The sequence below is a fragment of the Pimephales promelas genome, chromosome 15 (genome assembly GCF_988280905.1).
Source record: "Pimephales promelas chromosome 15, fPimPro1.hap1.1, whole genome shotgun sequence".
Lineage (NCBI taxonomy): Eukaryota > Metazoa > Chordata > Actinopteri > Cypriniformes > Leuciscidae > Pimephales > Pimephales promelas.
The window spans coordinates 23,346,156-23,370,961 of record NC_142783.1 but is presented as its reverse complement, the minus strand read 5'-3'; the positions used below and the strand labels follow the sequence as shown (position 1 = coordinate 23,370,961).

Below are 24,806 nucleotides of genomic sequence, written 5' to 3'. Positions count from 1 at the left end.
ATACAGTATATCATGACTGTGTTGTAAATTACTTGATTTTACATACTGATTTTATTAATTTTACATTCTTGGATATGTGTATTGTAATGTTAGCCTGGTTCAACCAGACTCTCATACATTTTATTTGTACAGAGAGTCTGGCATCTCTCCATTGAGAAACGTTTCTTTGTTAAAGTTCAAAACTATTGGATCTGCCCAGAGTCACTCAGGATCTGCCATAGCCAATCGCTAGAAAATAAATGTTTGTGTGTGCTGTAAAGTGGTTAGAAAAAATGAAATCGGAAACGGCTAAAATCGGTAGGTCAAACTTTGAATAATGAGAAATCGGAACAGGCCTAGAAAATGGTAATCGGTGCATCCCCATCAGCGCAATGAATCTGAGCTCTTTAAGTTGTTTTTGTTCATTAGGGCCCAAGCCCTGAAAGGGCGAAGGCCCTATTGTTTTCCTTGCGATTATTTTTCTTCTCTATTATTATAATAATTATTATTTTACTACCTTTTGGGCACTTTTGGGGCCCTTAACGTGCTCGAAAACTCTTGAAACTTTGCACACGGGTCAGAACCCGCGGCCATCAGAGCCGGGCTGAAGCTGGTACCTGGGCGTGGCAGGGGGGCTCGTCAGCGCCCCCTGGAACGGGGTCCGAACACTCGGTCCATAACTCAAACACGCTTGCATGTAATAATATGAAACTCGGTACACATGTTGATCTCATCGTTTCATCTATACCTCGCGCTCTTACTTTTTACCCCAGCCCAACAGGAAGTCGGCTATTGAGGTTTGTTTGTAAAACGCTCGCAATGGTATTTGAAATACTCCTCCTAGAGCTTTGATCCACATTCGACGAAACTCGGTCAGCGTGAAGTCAAGACATTGAGGATGAAAGTTTGCGAGGGGATTTTTGATATCTCGAACGGTTTGTCCGTGGCGAGGAAACGAAATCATGGCGAGAAACGTGAAACAGGAAGTGTGTTATAACTTCAGCATACATTAACTGATCTTGATGAAACTTCAGCAGTGTGCTCGCTGTAAGAGGACGATCACATGGATGTGACTATTGTGAGTAAAAGTTATAGCGCCACCAACTGGCAGCAGGAAGTGTGTCACTTTCAAAATGCTTTGAAATCACCCTTTTATTTTTACCCGATTTGCTTCAAACTTCATCTGTATAATGTAAACATACGGCAGATGTAGACCTGTGAATGGATTCTTGATATCTTTGATACTGTTGCCGTGGCAACGCATCAAACTTTACCCTTCTTTTAGGATGCTTTTAGGATGCTTTTGAGACCCTTAGCATGCTTCAAATTGCATGAAACTCGACAGACACATAACATTTATTAGCCAGTAGACATGTGCAAAGTTGCAGAAACGGGCGTGGTGAGGGCTCAGTAGCGCCACCTTTTGACAAAAGTGGGGTGGTTAGTTTTAACTAGAGTTACAAAAATTGGTATGTATATTGTACTCCTCGAGCCGGACAACTTTCTAATTGACACTTATTAGCTAGGACCCACAGAAAGTCAGATATTTTTGTTTGAATATGGCCACTCTGAGCCTACATGTCTCTGTGTCTCTGTGTCTTTGGCTGGCTGGCTGGCTGGCTGTCTGTGTGTGTGTGTGTGTGTGTGTGCAGGGGGAGGGGGCTTAACCATTTCACTGCTGTGTGTATGACCTGCATAAAGAAAATACATTTCTCAAGCCTGGTATTTTTTAATTAAGTTTTTATTTTTATTTTTTATAAGTAAAGGCATATAACCAGTTTAATTGTAGTGAATTGACAATAGTTTTATATAATTAGTTTATTAATCAGATTAACTTGGTCAATAAACTTGGTCTGAAAATTTGGTCCATAAATCAAACACACTTGTATGTAATAATATGAAACTTGGTACACATATAGATCTCATCGTTTCATATATACTTCACACTCTTACTTTTTACCCCAGCCCAACAGGAAGTTGGCTATTTAGGGTTGTGTTTAAAACACATGCAATGGAATTTAAATTATTGCTCCTAGAGCACTGAACCAAATTCGCCGAAACTCGATCAGCGTGAAGTCAAGACATTAAGGATGAAAAAGTGCCACGGGATTTTTGATATCTCGAACGGCTTGGCCGTGGCGAGGAAACGAAATTATGGCGAGAAACATGAAACAGGATGTGTGTTATAACTTCAGCATACATTAACTGATCTTGATGAAACTTCAGCAGTGTTTTCGCTGTAAGAGACCGATCACATGGATGTGACTATTGTGAGTCAAAGTTATAGCGCCACCAACTGGCAGCAGGAAGTGTGTCACTTTCAAAATGCTTTGAAATCACTCTCTTATTTTTAACCGATTTGCTTCAAACTTCATCTGTATAATGTAAATACATGGCAGATGTAGACCTGTGAATGAATTTTTGATATCTTTGATACTGTTGCCGTGGCAAAGAAACAAACTTTAACATTCTTTTTTGATGCTTTTGGGACTCTTAGCATGCTTGAAATTGCTTGAAACTCAACAGATACATCACATTTATTAGCCAGTAGACATATGCAACTATGGCAAAAGATTAAAGTAATGTCAAAAAAGTAAACACTAAAAGCCTCATATCTTCTAAAAATGTAATTATACATCATTTGTTTCTAAATTAAATTATACAAATATTATAACTTCCCCAATTTTTCCTTTTTTTCATTTAAGAATTATGTTTACGTTCAAAAACAGCCAGAATTGTTGTAAAATTCAGAAAAAAATAATAATCTGAGTCATACGTAGTGCTATACTGCCCTCTTGTGTTCAATATCAGGTAGGCCTATTGTGCATTCCCACCGGTTAATCAACGTGTGACTCCGCTGGGACTTGGGAGCTTTTAAATCGCTTACTTAAAACCGAAAGTCAAAATACGGATGTCCGCACAAGACATTAATGGTGTGGAGTAGAGCGAGCATTTTAAATAAATTCCTATTAAGTAGGATTGAACTACACAGAAAGAATGTTCACTCTGTTCTGCTGGTTCCTCGCTGGTGGATCATATGATTACTTTGTCATAATCTATGACAAAAATGCTATTATAAACTATATTAATAATAGATAATACACATTGCTCTTATTTTTGAAAAATACATTCATGAAAAACAAGATAACAAAAATCATACAAGAATATAGCCATGGCTGCTATAAATGTTTGAAATGCATAGGACAGATGTTTAATGACGCAGCAACATATAATTGAAAGGCAATTAATAATCTGTCATTACGTCACTGCATTATGATATTACGGCTCCAATACGGTGCAGCACAAAGCACTTATGTGCATCCCGAGCGGAGAATGATGTGCTTGAAGCCACATGAAGTTACAGCGCAGTGAGTCCGTATTGAAAAGTTCAAAGCACAAAGGAAATACATATTTATGAACAGTGTATTATACATTATCTATCTATGCAATAGTTTATTGAGCCTTTTCCTTTAAAGGTTTTAAATTTCAGTTACTGTGTGCGTGAAGAACAATTATAGTGCTCTGACTCTAGTGTTGTGATCTAACCGACAGCGTCCGACACCCGGTAGAAAGTAACACGGTTAAGTTACAGCAATAAAGTCCAGCAAGAAAAAGTTTCTTCATTCGAAAATATAGACCTTTAGACCTTTATCTTAAAGATCCAGTATAATAGGATTAACATTCAATCATCTTGAAGATCGTTTCATCATTGACTGTAACCGAATGTGACGTGCTGTTTGAATGCTGAATGGAGAATGACTGACAGGCGCAGAGAGGGAAAAGTTTGTGTTCTTGAATTTAATGACTTAAATATTAATTTCTATATCACATAATAGCTTCAGAACACTAATAATACAGTACACAAAAACTTTATGGTACTTTAGAAAGTTTTTGTGCCTTTGTGCCTAACATAGAATAGTATATATATGCACAATATAGAATTTGAATCAGCCTCGTCAAAGATGGCAGTGTCAGAGCCGATACCGATCCTGAGTATCTAATCGGCGCACTTCTTTTCAACAGTCAAATTGAAATTGAAATTGAAATTGCTTGAAACTCAAAAGATACATCACATTTATTAGCCAGTAGACATGTGCAAAGTTTCAGAAACGGGCATAGTGCAAGGACTAAATAGCACCACCTTTTGACAAAAGTGGGGTTGTTAGTTTTATCTACAGTTACAAAAATCGCTATATACATTGTACTCCTCAAGCCGGACAACTTTCTAATACATAGTCATTATCTCGGACCAAGAGGAAGTCAGATATTTTGGTTTGAATATGGTGAGCCTCTCTCTGAGCCTACGTCCCTGTATGGCAAGCCCTTTTAACATTTAAAAGCTAAGTTTGCCTGTCCGGAATTAACATTGTAGATATCAACAACGTCTTTCTGTCTATTCGTAATTACATTTTGGATAGTTTGTATTATCATTTAAGATATCTGTAACATAATTGTGACTAGTCGAAATGACAGAGTATGGCAAGCCGTTTTAACATTTAATCATAAAAGGGCCAAAGCCTTCGGCACCGCCACCCGGGTGCATTTAGGTAACTAAAGGAACCGGGGTTGCGGTGCCACCGGCTTGGGCCCGCCATCGCTGCTCGCAGCTATATTTATTATTGTTATGTTATACGCTTTGAGACATGAGGTAATTTAACACCGTCAATTCAGGTGTTTTGAAGGAGGCGTGGCTTTGGAAAGTGCTCTGAAGGGAGTCTTAGGGCCTTTCTCAATCTGTGTTCTGTCAGTATTTGTGTCCTTGTGTTCTTGTGAAACGTCATCTTTTGTGGCCCAAGTACAGTCCCAAAACACACGTTTGCATTTTGGCAAGAACAGTTAAAAGATGTGTTCTTGACAAGCCCATTTTACAGAGGATGCATCGGTAGGTAACTTGTGTGAACTTGCGGCAGAAATATCCCAGCATTCAATTCGGGATTCGAGGAAGGAGATGCAGGTCAATACAGTAATTCGTTTTTCTACAATTACTTGCACTATTTCATCACTAAATTCACTTCTGAGAACATTTGATGCAAGAAATCAACTGTGAAGATTTCAAATATTGGCATTTTTACGAAAATGCATGGCGAATCGAAAATGCGCTCAAATGTTTTCGGAAGTGAGAATCTCCACAAGCGCCTGTGGGTGTTAAGTTAGCTAGCGAGCCAACCGGCCAGTTTACTCAGAGACTCATTTTCCCCACAGTTTATAGACCATTGCAGCATGGCAGTCATCATCAATAACTCTTGTTATTTTGGGCACTGCAGACGGTATCTGTGCGGGAGTATTATTGCGCAATACCAGCAAGAACACATTGTCTCAAACTGTCAGCAGCGTTCTGTGTGCTCATCACCTTGTGAGTTCATTCTTCCAAGAACAACTGGCAAGAGCGTTCTCCCCAAGATCACAAGTCCGTTCTTTGCATTCTTGGTTTTGTGAAACACCCTTATACTTTCAAAGCTAGCTTGCTAAATCATGCGACACTGAAGACTGGATTAAAGGCTGTTGAAAATTATGCTTTAAATCATATTAAATGTAATAATATTTCACAATATAATAATTTTTACTGTATTTTTGAACAAATAAATGCAGCCTTGGTAACCACACACTTCTTTCAAAAACATAAAAAAAAATATTATTGCATAATTGCATATTAGCCAATTCTGCAGCAGTAATTAACATCTAAATGCATCATGTATGCCACCTCGTGCAACATTAAGAGGTAAGATTTATGCTATATATGTGCTGTATTACTGTATTTGGAGTGTAAAGATGACATTAGACACACAGTTACATTTTAGTTAAAAAATTCTATAGATTAGAAGGTAGAAATAACACATGAAAAAACCTACTTAAACTTGACATGTTAACAGAGGTTACCGCCCTGTCTAAAAGATGGAAATCTGTACCTGACGGCATCTCTCTACTGTTCAAATCCTTTACTTTCATCTTTAAATTCTATTAAAGACCAAACCCAGTTCTGTTCATGTCTTTCCTTGTCTCAAATTGTCTTTTGGAGTGGGACCTGTGTGTTCGCAGTCCTTGGAAGCAGCAGATGATTCAGGAATGTAAAATATCTCCTCCCAAAGGCAAGTCCGAGCAGGATACACGCTCAGATTCTGTTAAACAGAGCATGATCACATACACACAAAGACTATCCTGGAGTCACAGCACAGGATATGAACACAGACTGCTTGAAGGTCCTTTCAAAGTGGATAATTTCATAAATGCAGAAGGAACACACTTGCAACACAAGCTTGCACACACAGACACACACACTCTCTATGTTAGGATGATAGGCAAAAATTTTTTTATATTTTCAAGGGAGCGATTACTAAGAGTGAGCGAGTGTGACCTGTGCTCACAGTGAACATTCAAACACACACACACACACACACACACACACACAGAGCATTAACTTACTCTACTGAACCCCTGCTTGCCTGCCTTGTCACCATGGTTACACATCACCATGCTAACACAACATATACATACATTGTGTCAGATCCAAACCAAAAGTACATCAAATGCTCTGCTTATATACCAGCTTGACTCCAATATGTAGGGTCTATTTAAACAATAAGGTACTCAAGGCTAGTGCTGTATTGTGAATAAATCATGACTGAAGGGCATTGTTAGGCACGACGTGAAGCGGAGTAAAATCAACAAATATGATTATTGATTAGTCACAACTGTGTGCTGTGCATGGAAACCATCCACCAGTCATGTCGCTTTACAGTAGTTTAGTCATTTTAACAACTGCACTAAGGAATCTTTTTTTTTTGAATAGCATAGCCAACATACACAGACATTCACTATATTTGTTTTCATAGCCTTTATATGAAAAAACACGCGTACAAAATCATTTTCACATTAAACGTGTAGTGAACGATTTCTGGTAAACGCTGATATTTGAAATCACCAAAATGAATGCGCCTTGTTTGTTTTGGTATTTTGGTCTGATCCACTTTTCAACCATATTTTTCAAAAATAGCTTACTCTACCTTAAATGCAGAATCTACTGTAACTTTTAGGTTAAAAGTGAAAATTAAGTTCTCTGAGACCTTTTCCAATTATCCCCAAATACCTGGGCCCCTTGAACCCCCCCTTCTCCACACGTACACAGTTTTTCCTCCATATTAAGAAAAAAAAAATTGCGTCCACACAAGCACAGTCATAAAAAAAATCTCAATCCACATGAAAACGCAAAATCACGCTATGAAGTGCTGTCAAGAGAGCATGCCAAACCAACAGGTGTCTGTATAACCCTAATTGTAAAGCCATGTTGGCCAATCAGAAGCCTGAAAAAAAAAAAAAAAGAGTAATTACTGGTTCGGGTAGGCCAACAACATTGTAGTACACAACAACATAGTTTTGCATTTTGACGCCTCTGTTCAGCAATATAATGGGTAAACTGTTCCTTTTATCTGTACACATATTATAAGCCCTGTTAGAATGGTGATTAGCAGGAATATTTTGGCTAAGTCCACCATTGCACAGACTCACCTCATGTAAACAAAGGAGATGGCACAGTCTGACGTCAAACAAAGGAGATAACAGAGCGCACTCCAACATCACAAGCCAAAGTCTCCGGTTTCTCAGTCTACACAACAACAACTGCATCCAGTTTCTAAAAATCTTTACCCTGACAGGAGTTTTCAAAAAAGTTTGGTTTCAGAGACCAGATAATGCGTTTGCATAAGGACTAATGGCAAAAAATACTTCATGTTTCTTAGCTACTCAGACTAACATGTTTGTGGAAATCGCACTCTGCACTTCGATCGCACGCAGTAACATAGAGTAACCTTAGTTCAAGAAATAACAGATTACCCCCCTAAAATTTGAACAAATGTTTAGAAAATACTAAATTAATCTCTCTGAAGGAAACTGACTGTTTAAAAAGTCTGTGTAAAGCATAATAAAGTAGTGTTTGTAAGCGCAGGGAAACAGCTCCATATAAAGAACCACCTACTGTCAGAGAGTGGATTTACATTTATTTGGGCTGTCTAATGTCTACCACTTTTGTTCAGACCAATGCGGAAAGTGGGAATTATGCAAAGTTGCACTTATTTAACCAGTAAATGGATTTCAACCAATACGCTAATGTGTATTCTAAAAATCTGAATTCAGATGAGATTTATATTATTTCTAATAATCTACAAATATTCACAGAGCAGATAAAATACCTATAATCATTCATTTTGACTCATCCCTTTTCATAAAAAAAATGTTTAAAGGTTGAAATTAGCAGTTTATCATTTTATAAAACTTTTTTTCCAACTGAAATTTTCATACCGTTTTATCTCTAGCACAGAAATATCTACAGTATGAACTCCTGCTTTAAATGGGCCGTGTGAAAGATTATTTTCACGGAAGAAGATATTGCTCTGGCACCTGAACATTTTAAACGTTAAAGTTGTATTTCATAGTAGCTGGTTAAATGTCAATTATAACTAAGCTGACCTTACATGACCTTACAATAATTTGTGTTGCATCTTAGTTTTGAAAATCAGAAGAAATGACTCAATGTCAAATACACAATTTGCATTTAGGTGGCATTTCAAGCTTGAATTCCTCTATTATTAAATGTACTTACAGGTGATTAAATGCATTATTTTTTCCTGAGGCATACATTTGAATTAATTACGTTTTAAAAAAAAAAAACATGTTACAGTTTGTGTTTTAGTAATGAAATCAATTCATAGAGGCAACTTTACACATGGCACATTTTACCCATAAAGTGCAATAACCTCAGACTTCTAATGCTGTTCCTTAATGCTCTACTTAAGTCAGCATGGTTTTACAAGGTTCCAAGGTTCATTCCAAGTGAAAACACACTGGTTAAAGAGCCCAGACACTCATGTTGAGTGTGATCGGTTTGGTTAGGTTAACTGAAGGATTGTATGGAGAGGACAGGAAGTCAGAGAGCAAAGCTCTGTAATCCTCAAAGCTCAAATCATTTCAAATTGGTTTCTTGAACATGACAATGAGTTCACTGTACTAAAATGGCCCCCACAGTCACCAGATCTCAACCCAATAGAGCATCTTTGGGATGTGGTGGAACGGGAGCTTTGTGCCCTGGATGTGTTCCCACAAATCTCCATCAACTGCAAGATGCTATCCTATCAATATGGGCCAACATTTCTAAAGAATGCTTTCAGCACCTTGTTGAATCAATGCCACATAATATTAAGGCAGTTCTGAAGGCAAAAGGGGGTCAAACACAGTATTAGCATGCTATGATGTTCCTAATAATTCTTTAGGTGAGTGTAGGTCTTAGGTTTGGAATCACATGAGGGTGAGTAATTAATGACGATTTTTTATTTTTGGGAGAACTAACCCTATTGTAAAGCCTGTGATTCGCAAGAAATTAGACAGATCACGAGAAACACGCTCTCATCCACAGACCAGGGGTTCAAACACACTTCAGGCTAAGGGCATCAGATAACTTCAGTGCCGGGGAGCGCCACAAAGCGGTCGAGACTGCTGAAAAATTGATGAGCAAGCACAAGAGTTCCTCTTTAGGGAGGATGACCTCAAAGAGATTTCACTCAGATGCTGAAAGTGATATCGCAACCTCTCTTTAAACACACACACACACACACAGAGAGATTTCAAAAACACACAGACTTCTATAACACTAACTCAATGTGTGCACAGATTAAACACAGATACATACACACTCACGCTATGGTAAGGCACACCAGCTGTGCTGATCGAACCTAAAAGGCCATTATCGAACATAAGAGTGCACACTAATCAAATTCACACCAATGGAAAAGACATTATTACCCAACCCTCCCTTTCCAATGGGAATACAACACACACACACACACACTCAGTTTCAGATTAAAATTCCCCTCCCCCTTTCACACTGTAGTGTTGCATTTAAAAGGTCCCAAGTTAAAATCCCACCAACTTTCGAACTTTCACAGCGCTAGGAGATAGTTCACCCAAAAATTAATATTCTGCCATAATTTTCTCAACCTCATGTTGTTTTAAAAGCACATGACTTTCTTCAGCTGAATGCAAAACTGGTTGTTTGGTAGAAATGTCCAAGTTTCTTACATGGAATACAAAGAAAAATAGACAGTGGATGTAAGTCTCTAAAAATTATGAAAAAAGCAACATTAAAATATTACAATAAAATATTCAATGAAAGTCATTAATGCCGTTTAATTAAAATCTGAAGAAAACAAAAAAAATTGATCATGGTTTCTAATATATAAAGTTATTATATATTATTCTAATATATTATATAAAATATTGAGCAGCACAACTGCTTTCAGTATTGATAATAAATGTTTCCTGAGCATATTAAAATAATTTCTGATTTTCATGTGACAGTGAAGACTGGAGTAATGGCTCCTGAATATTCAGCTTTACCATCACAGGAATTATTTAAATTGTAAAATTAGTACTATTTTTACTGACTTTTTTATCAAATAAATGCAACCTTGGTGAGCAGGAGACCTTTCAGAAATAAAATACCAAAACCAAACTTTTGAGTTTATGCACAAATAAACATGGACAAATAAATAATGAATGTATTGACAGTGACGTTAGATCTGCTTAGAGAATATGTGTAAGTTTAAATGACAGTTAGTGGTGCGTAATTAAGAGCCCAAAATCTCTTCTGCCATGTAAGCAAAAGAGCTTCTATCAAATATTGAAGTCTTCAAACAGGCACAGAGCTCAGACAAGGTTCAGTAGAAAAACAAAAACCCCACAACATATGTTTTCAACAAACACAAGAACAAGTCTGTGTGAACAGCCATATTTCACTTCACAGAGACTGCATTGCATTACATTGGATTCTTTGCCTTCAGCGTGCAAACATATTGTTAGAGTTTGAAAACGATTATACTGTAAATGATTGTTGATATCATGGTGCACATTGTGCATGTTTCTACATCCATCAACCTCTCTCATTTTAACACAAACACCTCTCTCTCAAAAACAATTTTTATGGCAAGACTCCATTCTCTCATTAGCACCAATAGTCAGTATTTATGAACAAGCGTTCATTAAAAACCTTTTACTCTAACTCTGACTACTGACAATGAGCCACAGTGTTTCAACATGCTTGTTTCTCTCTCCATCTCTTTTTAATGCATCGAAACATCATGCTGTTGCCATGCCGATTTTAAAACGCCATGACAACAAGGTCAATATAGTCAGCAAAGCGGAACACAGCAAAAACACAACAGGGGCAACATTCATCAATTTAACAACATTTTCTAACAAACAGGACAACACATCACGTGAACATCAATTATGGAGGAAGCAAGAATCAACCGCATGAATGTGTCGAGGGATTTTAAAATCCAGTGAAATAGCAGAAGTAGGACTCTAGTGAAGGAATGTTATGCAGGAATTAATAAAGAAACAAGGGTCTAAATGTGCACTGTGTGTACTATGTACTGTAATGATAATTTTATTGGCCCGTTTATATTTATGCAACAAAAAAAATGGAGTCACACAAAACAATTGCTTGTTTTTAAACTAATTAAAATTAATTTGAATGTTTTTTAGGGCTATAAAGTTAAAAATGTCAGGTTGATACAACAATCCTGATATCATCATACAGAAAAAAGCCACATTAAAATAATGAAATAATTCGCTGATAAGTAGATTGGCATAATCTTTTATTATTATTATTATTAACAATAAATTGGAAAATTTGTTTGCCAATAATTACATAACACTCTCAGCTCAATTTAAAAGTCCCTGCAGGCTGGTCAACAAAAGAATAGATGTAACTTTGCAAAAATGTTAAAAATTACAGTTACTGTAACAGGTGAGATCTCTCACTTAATTCCTGAATCACGTGAAAAGAGATTTTAAAACAATTGGATAATCATGGAACAGATCTGAAAACGGTTACTTCAAAATTAAAATTTGGATATACTCCAATTTCCAGCTTTTATGCGTCAAACCACATCTGTGGTATAAATAGTTTATTTTACTCCTGGCTCTCTAAAGAATGAGCAGAGGTTCTGACAGCACTTTATAAACAGAAGAAATTATTCGACTTCTCCCAGAGGGGCGTTCCAAGCACTTGGAACCCTCAGCTCTGAGAGAAACAGAACAGAAGACAGCTTGGACTTTCAGCATACACTCACAGAAAGTGGAGCCAAGAGGACTGAACTGTACCACAAGGCCAAATACATCCATCATTCGGAATTGACTCATAGTTTAGTACTTCTGCTGCTCTCTAGAGCTGAACTGTCTCGTACAGGACCAATTTCTCGCTTTCAATTTTCACACAAGCCTTTGATTTTGTTCCAATCTCTGCAATGGCTTTGTAAATTACTCCTTAAATTGTCCAAAGTCACTAGCGGAAATCGGAGTGATGGCTGAGAAGAGGTCAGTCTTTCATCACCGGAGAAGTGAAGATGAAAACGGAAAAAATAGATACTTTGAGGGCTCTACGCTACAGATTTTTCCGACTGGCCCACTGGTACAGAGATTGAATAATGTAAATCACATGTAAAATAACACAAAGTCTTCACTATAAATTGTATATAATAGATAGATTAATCCTTATTATAGTTACATAAATTCCTCATTCAAGAGCAAGAGCTCATTCAAGTTTTTTTTTTTTGTCCTTTGTTGTTTGATTAACTTTATGACACAGACAGCTGCAGGAATATTAGGCTGCGGTCACTTTAATGACCAAATGTAGTTACACGTGCGATTTCTTTCATAAACTTTTACGTTCAAAACATAACCAAAAGACATAAGACATAACCAACTGTTTTCATGAGGATATTCGCCATGACGGTCGTTTTGACATCATTTTGGTAGCAAAACGGACAAAATGATCACAGAAGTTGGAGCATGTTTTGACTACAGGGCGAAGGCACAAATAATAGAAAATATTCCGCACTCCCAGCATAATTCACAAATTACAAGAAATGAGTTAAAGATTCGTCAGATTAGCTGATTTGAAAATCCTATATATAACCATTCTGCTAAAATGATCACACTTGTATACACAGCAACAGTCAGAGTCATTGCCATTAATTGTCTGTCCGCTTTCAAGCTAATGGAAGACGACCATAATCTTCCACTTTACTTCAGAATGACGATTTAATGGAGCCAATATGTACAGCATGTGCTTAGAGAAATGACGCAGGTGTCATAACTGTTGTGAACTTTTTTCTTCTAAATTTTAGGAACTCCGAAGCGAAGACCAGGAGACTTAGTTGTATCTACAGCAGGATTCTTCATTGAGAAACACAAGATGTTGGTAGTTGCGGTCCTCGAAAATGATTTAATCTTAAATAATTTATTGAAATGACTCATCTATGTTTACATGGACAGATTTTTTTTGTCAGTCTGAATCAATCTTATATACGGTTTATTGTATAGCGGTTCTTTTTGTTACTATATTCTCAAAAACAGATATTTTACATTTTAGGTTTTTCATTCTGTTAGTAAAATGACAAACTTAATGTAAAATTAATTTAATAGAAATACTAATACTAGAGTAAAAATGTATTCTACACAAATAAGATTTGGCGCTAGAAATTACAAAATCAAATGGCTTGAGTAAAACCCAAAACTTTCAGAAACTGCCTAACTTTAACTTGGGGAAAGAAGAAAAAAAAATCCTTGGGAAGGAGGAGGCTCACCTTATGTGAAGATGAGATCTGACAGTCACCACAGCCAATTTATACAGAGGCTCAAACTGGAAACTGACGCAAGATTTCAAACTCAGTGTGCACTTGGTTCAAAGGAAAAGTCCTCAAACTTTTTATCCTTTGTCCCCTGCCAAACTATCAATGCCAAACGAAGCCACTAAATAAATAAAAAGTTACAAGTGTAATCAAATAATGTTTCTCATTAAAATTAAGGATATTTATAACAACATTAAACGTCCAAGATGACTGCCATATCAGCCAGGATCTTAATTTCTGACACTGTGTGAAATCATGAACCAAAAAATGGACATATAAAAAGAGAGGAAGTAAGAGATGATGATGAAAGTGAGAGGTTGAAAAATTACATGAAACAGAGATGATAAGGTCTCATTAAATTCTCTGTTCTTGTCACCCAAGACTGTCTCTTGTGGCTCAGACATGTTACTCATGACTCTCAACTCAAGACCCAGGCTGACAGAGATTCCTGGACAAGCAGCTATTTATTCCTCCCTGCTCTCTCCCGGGAAGAGTATTATTAGCAGCGTTCATGCACAATATTGATCCTTAAGCCTGGGTCCAACAGCTGAAGACAAAATAGAGCTCTAGATCCGTGTCAAGATGGCCCTCTTGAAAAACTCGTTCGGACAGAGTTTTTCATTTTTAAAATAATTTTTTTTTTATGTTTTATATGTTTTTTATTTATAATTTTATATTGAGAAATTAACATTTAAAGGTGGAAGTGCATTATGTTTGCACCATATTCCCAAAAAACACGTTTCCCCAAACACTCCATTTATAGCCCTGTCCCTAAAAGCATACTATTGGTTGAGCCATTGTTGCTGTGTCAGGCTGGTCAGGATGCTCAAACAAGCAGAGCAATTGTTTTTATTGTTTGATATATCTCTACACAAATTAAACTGGGAAAGGAGGAGAAAGTATTTTAACACTGCAGATTTAACAAGACCAAATAATATCAAAGCATTAAGGAGAAAAAAAAATAAAGGGACTAAAGACTTCACCTCATTAGCAGTTTCTGTTCTTTTTTTTATAACTTATCTCACATCCATCGGTTCAGCACTCGTTCCCCTGCATCAACCATTCTATTAGTCCTAGACATGATGTTCCCTTAACAAAGATGCTTCAAAATAACAGCATAGATTGGAGAGACTAAAGTCGAGGCAGAAATCCATCCATTTATCTACACATCTCAACACTCTAAGGGATTTTGAAGTATTCACAGTAAATTTGTCATTTGTCTGCTTTTGTGTGTGTGTGGCCTTGTTTTGCTTCAGATTAGCTGCAATCCATAGCTGGATTTTTTGTCGGCTCTGTCCTTCCAAACAGATTGACTTCTCTGTATTTATGACGACCATAGATCACATCTAAGTTCATCACCGGTTAAACGACCCTCACCAATGACTCCTTGCTGACATAAAATAAAATAAAAACATGTGTGATTTATGTTGAGTGTTCCCACAACAACAACCAATCAGCATGTATCAAAGGGACCAGTGACAGATCGTGAGTTGGTGGATTGGCCATCAGTAATGGCCTCATGAATCACAGGCTCGGCCTGTTATCACGGTGTCTGCTGTGCCGTGCTAGATCTGTTAATACGTTTCAGGATTAGAAAACATGTCCAGGTCAAATGTCAACCCTAAAATCTAAATAAATAAGACATATTTTGAGTTGAACATTGTTGGACAATATTTTCCTGACAGTTATAGACAACCCCAAATTTTCATTACTGTAATGTGAAAATGATAAAATAAATGATGGAACAACAAAGTAAGTATATTTTAATGAAATACAAAAAAATATTCTTATATTTAGTTTACCAGCCATTTGTAGATGTGACAGACAGTTCACTTTGTACAGTGATTTTCTATATATTTTAATTCAGTGTATTACAGTCACGAAACTCTAATGCCAATCACCACTCAAAATAATGAGAATTACTAAATAGATACTACAAGCAAATCTCAGGACACATACAGTAATACGAATTTAAAAGAAATTCAGTAAAAAGAAAAATGTAAAGCTGCGGTCCCTAACTTTTTTGGGTAAAAATTATCCCAAATAAATTTAAGCGAATACCTAACCAGCCATTGTTCAAAACTATCTGCTTGCTATAAATCACGCTGATTAAATCCAATGATCGCTTAACATATCACATTAAGCCTGTAATCAGAATTAAATTAATATTATTTCTGCAAAAATTGCTAAATAATTAATATGTTGAATTTGTTGACATTGCCAGTCTGTTAAACACACTTGAAAAGAAATAAACAAAAAGGATTGTGCATTTTTCTCTCACTACTATTTTTTAATTAGTTGTTTTAATCATTTTTAATAGGAACCATAACCTTGAATCGTTTGGCGGAACCTGAAAATTTCACAAACCTAACTTCACCATGATAAGCCAACAAACATAAATTATAATAATGCAATCATGGTCAAGAAACATCAGGAAATACAAACACTTAAAGATTTAATCACTGATTGATTATTTTCATAATCAATAATTAACCAGTTGTTGAATGGCTATAGTCTTGACTAATTAGATGCTATGCATAGTATTTATAATACACATTAATATATTATCATTCGCAGATAAAGACTCAAAGGCTATTAAAACTATTGCTCAAGTGAGGTAATTTTGTCTTTGGACAGGCTAAATTAAAGGCCCAAAAATATCTGGCTGCAGTCTCTGGGGTCTAAACCATTACAGGACCTTGACTGGGTTTCACTGAAGTTATGAGGTGAGCTCACCATTCAGAAAGACAGAGAAAAGCACATTTTGAAGGAGGAGACAGACTGTCTTCTCTGTCCATCACATCAGGCTCATGTTACACATAAAAACACAACAAATGCAGGGACTCATGAGGGAAAGAGAAGCTTTCCCCAAGCAGTAAGACAGACAGGCTGCAAAAAGTCAAGATGGACCCTGGAACAGATAGGCTACGAGTAATTCAACCCCTTATGTCACACAAAGAGGCCTCTGAGTCTCTGAGCCAGAACTCCAGACTGAATTCTTTTAGCACTTGTTCCATTGATTGATTCAGAAAGCTGCCAATATACCCTAGACACTCCTGTGAGACAGAAGCGGCTCTGAGGTCTCTTAAACATGGCACACAACAATTGGCTCAAACATGAGATCACAAATGATATCTATTTTTACCAACAAATTTCCTCATTTCATCAGAACAAGAGACAATTTGATTTGTGAAAAAGTGATTTTTATTAAAAAAAATCAGAAAAAAGGCAAAAACCTCGGATCTCATTTTCATTTCATATATAAAAAAAAATCTTTTTTAGCATGGTTATGCTTTACATCTTTCTATGGGTGATGTAAATATTTAACGAATAAAATTGCAAATATTTAACCAATAAAAAGCATTTTATTTAAAAAGCATCTGACTAAAGCTTGTAACTCTAGTGGATCCTCAAACTGTCTATATAATACAAGGCTGTATATGGTAATATAGAAGGCTAACGTTTTATGTATTTGAGAAGCGGAGAAGAGTCTTAAGGCCCCAATATACTTGCGAAATTAAAGAATAAACTTGTAACAAAACCAGGCCAAAGGAAAGATAGTTTGGTGTTCATTTCTGGAGTTCGAAACGGATTGCCAATAAACACCTTCAAATTACCATTAGTGGAGATTATGTAATAGGTAAGTGTGCTCTGAATTTAACATGGACATTTTCTCTGGTTAATTTCTTCTGTTTAGGGAGTAAAAACATGAACACACTGGAAAGTCACTTTATATTAGAACTTTGTAATTCTAATTGAAAGAGACACTGTGACTGCGAGTTCTCTCACCACTGTCATTTTTGTTGTTTATTTTGTTATTGAAAGGAAAGTGTTCAGCATAGTCATTAAATCATCACTGTATGGGTAACATAAGGATGTTCGCTAACAGAATACCGCTTCTCACACAAGCTTTTCTACCCTAAACGAAGAACAAAAAGAACTTTGCCGTAAGTATATTGGGGCCGTTAATCTGGCATTTACTCTAGTCTATTGCTTGTGTGTGCAAGCACACTTGGCAATAATGCTCTCATAGCAGTCATAGCAAGTACATTTTTTGTACCATGAGATTTTGGCCAAATAGCTTTCACATAGTTTTAAACTTTATAACCTGTTAATACCTCAGATGTGGCCAGTCTAATGACGGACAAATAATAATAAAAAAATTATAATTTATGCCACACCTAAAATATATTAAATATGATAAAAGTACTAGTGCAGGTGAATATATTGCTGGTAGATCAAGTAAAAATCTGAACTACCCACTTGACTGGCAGAAAAAAAGTATCTATTGTGAAGCCCAGAAATGAAAGATGGATGAGCATCTGAAACTGATTTTGGAATTGTTGGAGAACATGAAGTTCTTCTAGATGTTTTTGAGGAAAGGTATAAGTGTTATAACTGTCCAGATCAACTGCATTTGTGTACTTGGTCAGCTGGGTCCTACCTTAACATCTGCAGTGACTCCATCCTCAGTGGTGCTCTGTCCATTCTAAAAGAGAACAGAAAGAGATTTATTAATACATATGCAGTACTCCTTTGGACAATACTACTCTTCTTAATACTTTCCATATATTATAATAATAGCACTAGCTATCAAAACATGTGTGCATGCATGTTCTAGAAGGCTGACAGCTGTAATGTCAAAATCATTAATGCATGTTAAGTCTATATAGATGACATAATCAATGGCTCCCGAGCATTTATACAGGCTTGGCTGCTTATATAGACTCACATACACAATCTCTTTCTGTCAATGTGTGAACATCTGTTCTGCCCATAATTCAATGTACAACATTAATAAAGGACATTTACATTTTTTTCAGATTGGTTGACTGTTGATAAACAACATGCAGTACAAATCTTGCACTGCACAATTTTTGCCAGGACTAAAACAGGCTTTAACCAAGGGTTTAAATGGGTCCAGAGTTAAGAACAGTGTAAAAAGGCTTACAGAGGACCAGGAAAAAGACAAGAGTACATCTGGGAACATTCTAATGTTAGACAACCAACATTGAGGCCCAATAATACAAATTCAGATGAGATGAGTGCAATCCACAACCCAATAAGAATTCAAACATATTTAAAATAAATACAAATCCTGTAAAACATGTAGACAAGCCTCCCTTGTGTGCATATCCCCTTCATTTCCCCCTTAGGAGAAGAATTTACCTGACTTTAATTGATCTTGGTTAAACACAAACAGTTTTTTCATTTATTTAATAAAGTAAATTTTATTTAATAAAGGTCTCTACCTCACAAACAAACTATTCATACATGTAAAGGCAAAGAGAGTTTTTTTTCCTGCAGAATTAACAGCATGATTTCAACTGATTTCTGCAGTCCTAACGTTGAACTCTCTAAAGAACTATTAGAAAAACACAATTACATCCTGCACAGGCGATTGCTTTCAATTTCATTCAATATATAACCTTGAGCAAGTAGAGAAGGAAATGAAAGAGACAAAAATAAAAAATAAAAGAATTGTAAGGAAAAAAATCAATTCTGCCTGCTCAGAGAAAAACAAAAAAACCAGACAAAGATGAAGAATTCATCACATGCAAAGTCAGAGCTTGACTTCAGATCAATTCACTGAAGTGCTCTGAAGTTAAGACGACTTGTCTCCAGTTTACCGTCAATGTCAATTTTGGTGACAATAAATTTAAAAAATAAGGAAATAAATTTCTGTGGTAACTGCAAAGACCTTCAGATATTATCTCCATTTTTTTTACGACAAAAACAACAAATATAACAGCCCGTTCTCATCCCAAGGCGTCATATACTGACGCTTTTGCCAATGCGTAGACATCCAACACACTTTAGGGTCAAGATGCAGATATGTATGGAGCAGAAGGCACCTCCTAGTGGTCTAACCCTAACCCTACCCCATACCTAAACCTACCCATACTCTGTGCGTGTTATATTGAAGCTAAAGGGTGCCATGTGCGTTGGATGTCAACGCATTGGCAAAAGTGTCGTATATGACGCCTTGGGATGAGAATGCGTTGAATGTAATTCAATGTGAATGCATTTCTTGAACACAAAATCTGATATTTTGAAGAAAATGGGTAATCAAGCAGTTAATGGACCATATTGACTTCCATAGTATGAAAAAAAAAGTAAATACTGTGGAAGTCAATGGGCCTATCAACTGTTTGATTACCAATATTCTTCAAAATATATCTTTTGTGTTTAACAGAAGAAAGAAATTCATACAGGCTTGGAAGAACTTTAGGGTGAGTAAATGATGGAGCACTTTGACCAATAGCGAGAGTTTGGGGCGGGACTATCTACCAAACAATAGAAGATGGGTTTAAAGACAGCCATTATTTTTGCAATTTTGTATCATTATGCTAGCAGCACAGAAATAACACATCTGCTTATATAACTCAGTTCATACAAGAACTGATATGTTGCTTACGTAAATCATTAACGGACTGTTAAAGTGATCTGTGAACACCAGATACATTTTAATCAATCCAGCTTATTGAAATATTATACGAGATGTACATTTAATATTGATGGCAGCTCAACAAAGAGAATAAAAGAAAGAAATTCATAGCTAATTTACTTATCAATTTGTTTGACTTTTTTGTGGATCTCTCTGACCTTTCATATGAAACAGAAACATAAAATATCAGCTGCATGCGTTTTCCTTTCAGGATATTATCTCATGAGGTTAAAAAGACAAATGGAATAGAGCTTCAGAGCAACTTCTGGTTTTCTAGAAAAAACAAACTATTATTCACATAATAAACAATAAAACACACACACAGAGAGCAAGGAGTTTGAGTGTAGGCTATGTATGTAAAATGCACTTAAGTAAAAACACAACATAACAGCCTCTTGATCAGGGCCACTGATCACACATGAACCTGAAGCTCTTTTCCTGAAAACACGATGCAAATGAAAGTGATAAAAGAGCTGTCATCAAAAAATTTACATCATCTCTCTCATAACGTGACCCTGTTACAGAAATAGTATGCGAGTAATTGGGACCAAACTGTTCCTCGGAGAGGTCAGAGAAAGTAAGTGTTAGTGTGCATTTCTGATATTCCCTTTGTTATGGGGACAAAATGTCCCCCAAAAAGATGGCAATATGCAAAATCCTTGTGGGGGCATTTTTTGGTTATCCTTGGGGGGCATTTATATAATAAGTGATGTTTTTTTGAAAAAGTAAAAATACAGAAAGTTTTCTGTGATGGGTAGGTTTAGGGTTAGGAGATAGAATAAAAATCATTATGTCTATGGAATGTCTCCATAAAACATGAAAACACAACACGTGCATGTGTGCGTGTGTGCATGAGAAAAAAAGGAAAAAGAGAAAGGCTTGAATTTCAAGTGACTTGGCATTCATGAAACAAGTGCATGACAGGAGAGAAAAGACAGTTGCAGGAAAAAAAAAGAGGGAAAGGAAATGCCTCTTGTTGTGGAGATCAAAAATTGAATGATTAAACTAGCTTTGAGTTTGGTTGGACAGACAGATGGTAACCATGAACCAAAAACCATGAACAAAACTACATTTGAATAAAGGTTCCCTTGAAAGGATTATGTGTTTTGTTGAGCACAATGTGTTTTGTGATTTAATTACTGGCTATTATGAGCACAAAAAAAAAAGACATTTAGAAATGCCAATTTTCCTATTCAGTCTGTCATGTTAATGGTTATGGAGTGAAAACAGTCTCAAAACCTTCTACAAATGCACACGAGAGATCCACATGCACATCTACTAATCCACAAATGCATGCGAGAGATCCACATGCGCGAGCGGACCAATTCACAGATGCACACGAAAGATACACACATGCAAATCAATCGAAAACCTATAGTGTTTGATCAAGCCCCGACAACTTTTCCGGCAATCCATGTTTCAGTGTCTGTATCTGACATACCGTAAACTACGTTTCTCACAGAGAGAGAGAGTCAGTCTTGTATACCACACAAAATCAACACGCCACATGTAAACAATATTCTTGTTTTTATTTTCCTGTCAAAATAATGGAGTTCATCTGGAATTATTCAGCTTTTAAGTGCTACAAAAATGCATGCTACACACACACACACACAGTTTAGATGTGTCTGTGGTTGATGGCCAACCAACCACCCATAGCCAGAGTCTAGGCCTATAGCACTATTGCGGGGAAAGATATGCAACGCCCTGGAACTGTTGCTCATCTACTGTGCAATATCACAGTTTGACATGTCTGTCATTGGAAAGATCCGCGTGGTGTCATGAATAGGATGAGAAAACTCAGTCTCATGAATAATTTTGAGACACTGATGGGTCATCAAGGCACTCGGTGACACGATGAAGATTTTAAACCCGGAAGACAAAAATAGCACAAAAAAAAAAAAAAAAAAAAAAAAACCTAAAATGTTTCCCCCCTACTATTAAATCTAACAGATTCTAACATTGTCTTTTAATGGTGTTCAACACACTCTGTTAAAATCTCAGAAAATTGGGTTTAGGGTTTCATGACCCTGTAAAACTCTCTAATGAATTAAAGATAAACGTTCAATACTTTCAAAGAGTGAGACTTTAGAAGAGTGGGATTTAAAAAATAGATGACAAAAAGAAATTCGACTTTTAGTTCAGAGATCCGGATCACATCATCTCCATTCCCAGCCATCATGCGCCGCTGTGGCTTCTCACGTTTCAGACCACTGCACAAACCGACAGCCGAGACCGGAAACACAAATCTTAAACATCTGATTGTCCTGACGGTACATATGCTGAAAGGATTTGGCGTTGTGTGTGTGTGTGGTATTTACAAAGAAGTTGCAAGAACAAGAAAGCAAGGGGAAAGAAATATGACTGAATTTAATGAATATTCTATTAGAATATTCTCTTAGAAGTGAAAGTGAGAGCATCTAGAGCGGAGAACATCTGATCAACGTACATGATGTTTGAATTCTGTTGTGGATCCATCTCAGTTCAAAGATAACCTCGTAAAACACAGTCAAACTGCCTCTTCCGAGTGAAACATAAACCCTCCCTGTTGGACAGATACACTGTGATATATACCGTCAAACAGGTTCCAGCAAATCTGGGAGGCTCCCGGGTTCACAGGAAGACATTTCCAGTGATGGATTGAGAACAGAACTCGTGACTCCTGGAGCTCACAGAACGCCTGTCCTTTAATGGAAGAATACAACCTCAAATGTTTTCTGTTGATCTCCACCATCTAACCTCCAAAACTTTGGAGGAAGTTCTTGTTGAACAGGCTCCAGGTTCCATGTAGCTGCAGGGTATTATAATAATAATTATAATCCCTTTTCATTATGTGTAAGTATGATTACAAACACACATCACTGCTGAAACCCAGACAGCACACAGCCACCAAAGACGTGAACAGCAGGTGCTCTGAGAAAAACCCTCAACAAAATATTAGGACAGCCCAGACAAAAGATTTTTCATTCAAGCACACGTCAACTAGTCACACGAATATGATATCGATTTAATTAGGCTACTTAAATATAGCTACTGTCTGGGCGGTTAGGGTTAGGGTTAGGTAAGGTTGAAAAGTCTGTTGAAAATGACTGGTTTGACATCCTGTGCATTTTTTGGTCTAGTCTGCATCAGGAAGTACTTGCTGATACGCTGTAGTAAGATTCTAATCAGTACAGTTATTCTGCAAAAATGTATAGACATAGATTAATTTCTCCTCTCTTTTTCATCTGCAGAAAGAATTTCATTCAAAGTACTGAGAAGAATTCAGAATGTTTCTGCAGCGAACCGCCTGTCCCTTGATTGGTGAACCTTTTACAGTGGTGAGCCGCCAGAAGGCAAGGAAAGCTAATTTAAGATCTAAATTGCACAGATTACAACGACAGGAACAAAAGACTAAATACCATGTCTCATATTGCCATTCTCAAAAGAAATCAGCATTATTCTGAGAGCAAGATAAGAAATGAAATCTTCCTTCCATTCTCATTAATCATGGACCTCACAGCCCATATTGTCTCTGCTTGCATTGTAGTTATAAGATTGGTATCTAGCCAAAGCTGGTGGAGAAAATTCCAGTGCTGTACAATGCAAGGGCCTGAAAGGTTACTGTGGTACTGTACAACACTGACATTAACTAGGGGGTTTTAGCACACTGTGGTCTATGATCAAAAGATATGATTCCTCAAACCAACGTATCTGAATGTAACATGCAAACGAAAAGGAAATGAAAAGAGCTCACTGTGTGAAAGCTAAGCATAACAGGAGAGCATTTTTTATACATAATATAGAAAAATACATTACTGGTGTGCATCTTCAGACAAAACAATGGCAGACATATTTTAAGATGAAACATATTCTAATGACATAGTTTATGAATATGAAGGCATATTCTAAGATTTACAAAAAAAACATGTATTTTAGTCTGGAACCAGCTTAAGCCTTGTCTGTGAAAGTGTGAAAGCAGGGGTTATAATAAAAGGGTAGATAGGCATGACAATTTTGCAATTCATTTATCCTTTTTATTCAAAATCAAAATGTGCATGTATGCATTAAGCAAACAGAAGTTGGAAACAGTGCCTGGCCAAAACATGCATGCATCTATAAATAAAGGATTGTCTATTGCAAAATGTCTATTATACGTTATAGTAAAAGTTAGTGACAGCTTTGTATTGTTAAAAACATTGATCTAGGCACCTTTTCGAGGAATGACCCTTCCGCGTTACAAAACATCTCACCTGCGCTACTTCAGCGCAAATACCTGCAGAACTCTGTCTGCAACAGTGTTTAGTGATTTTTCTTCTCCTCAATTCATAATAAAGTTTCGCATTTTTATACGATTGCTGTAATTCTCGTGAACTCCCCACGATAAACACGTGGACCTCTAGCACGGATAGAGGAACCTTGAGAGGACTCATTAAATCAGTTAATTTTAGTGCTGTGATTTCACCACCTCTCACCTCTGTCTCCAACTGCACCAGCTCCATTTTGGGCCATGGTTCTGCAAGTTGAGCAAGTGGCATTTTGCGCTTCTTCTGTCTTTCCCCAAGTACTCAAATTTGGACGGGAATTTCTTCCGAACCCGCGTATTCCCTGCTGGAACGAGCAGACCAGTCTCTTTGGATCAGGACCAAACGTGTGACTAAGTTCCTCTCTTATAATCCGCACAGGACGCGCATAATAATCACTCCGTCGAAAAACCA

General features: G+C 36.7%; 1 protein-coding gene across 2 annotated transcripts in view; it reads right to left on the bottom strand.

Annotated features, from left to right (window-relative positions):
• The window catches only part of rps6ka1 (ribosomal protein S6 kinase a, polypeptide 1), a 59,647-nt gene extending 34,882 nt beyond the window's left edge, over window positions 1–24,765 (bottom strand). For both annotated transcript variants that reach the window (XM_039682070.2, XM_039682148.2), the window contains exons 1-2: window positions 24,564–24,765; window positions 18,106–18,150 (exon numbers count right to left, since the gene is read on the bottom strand). In XM_039682070.2, coding sequence (XP_039538004.1) covers window positions 18,106–18,150; window positions 24,564–24,626 — 108 coding nt within the window. In that variant the 5' untranslated portion in view covers window positions 24,627–24,765. The remainder of the gene's footprint in view (window positions 1–18,105; window positions 18,151–24,563) is intronic.
• Window positions 24,766–24,806: the final 41 nt, after the last annotated feature.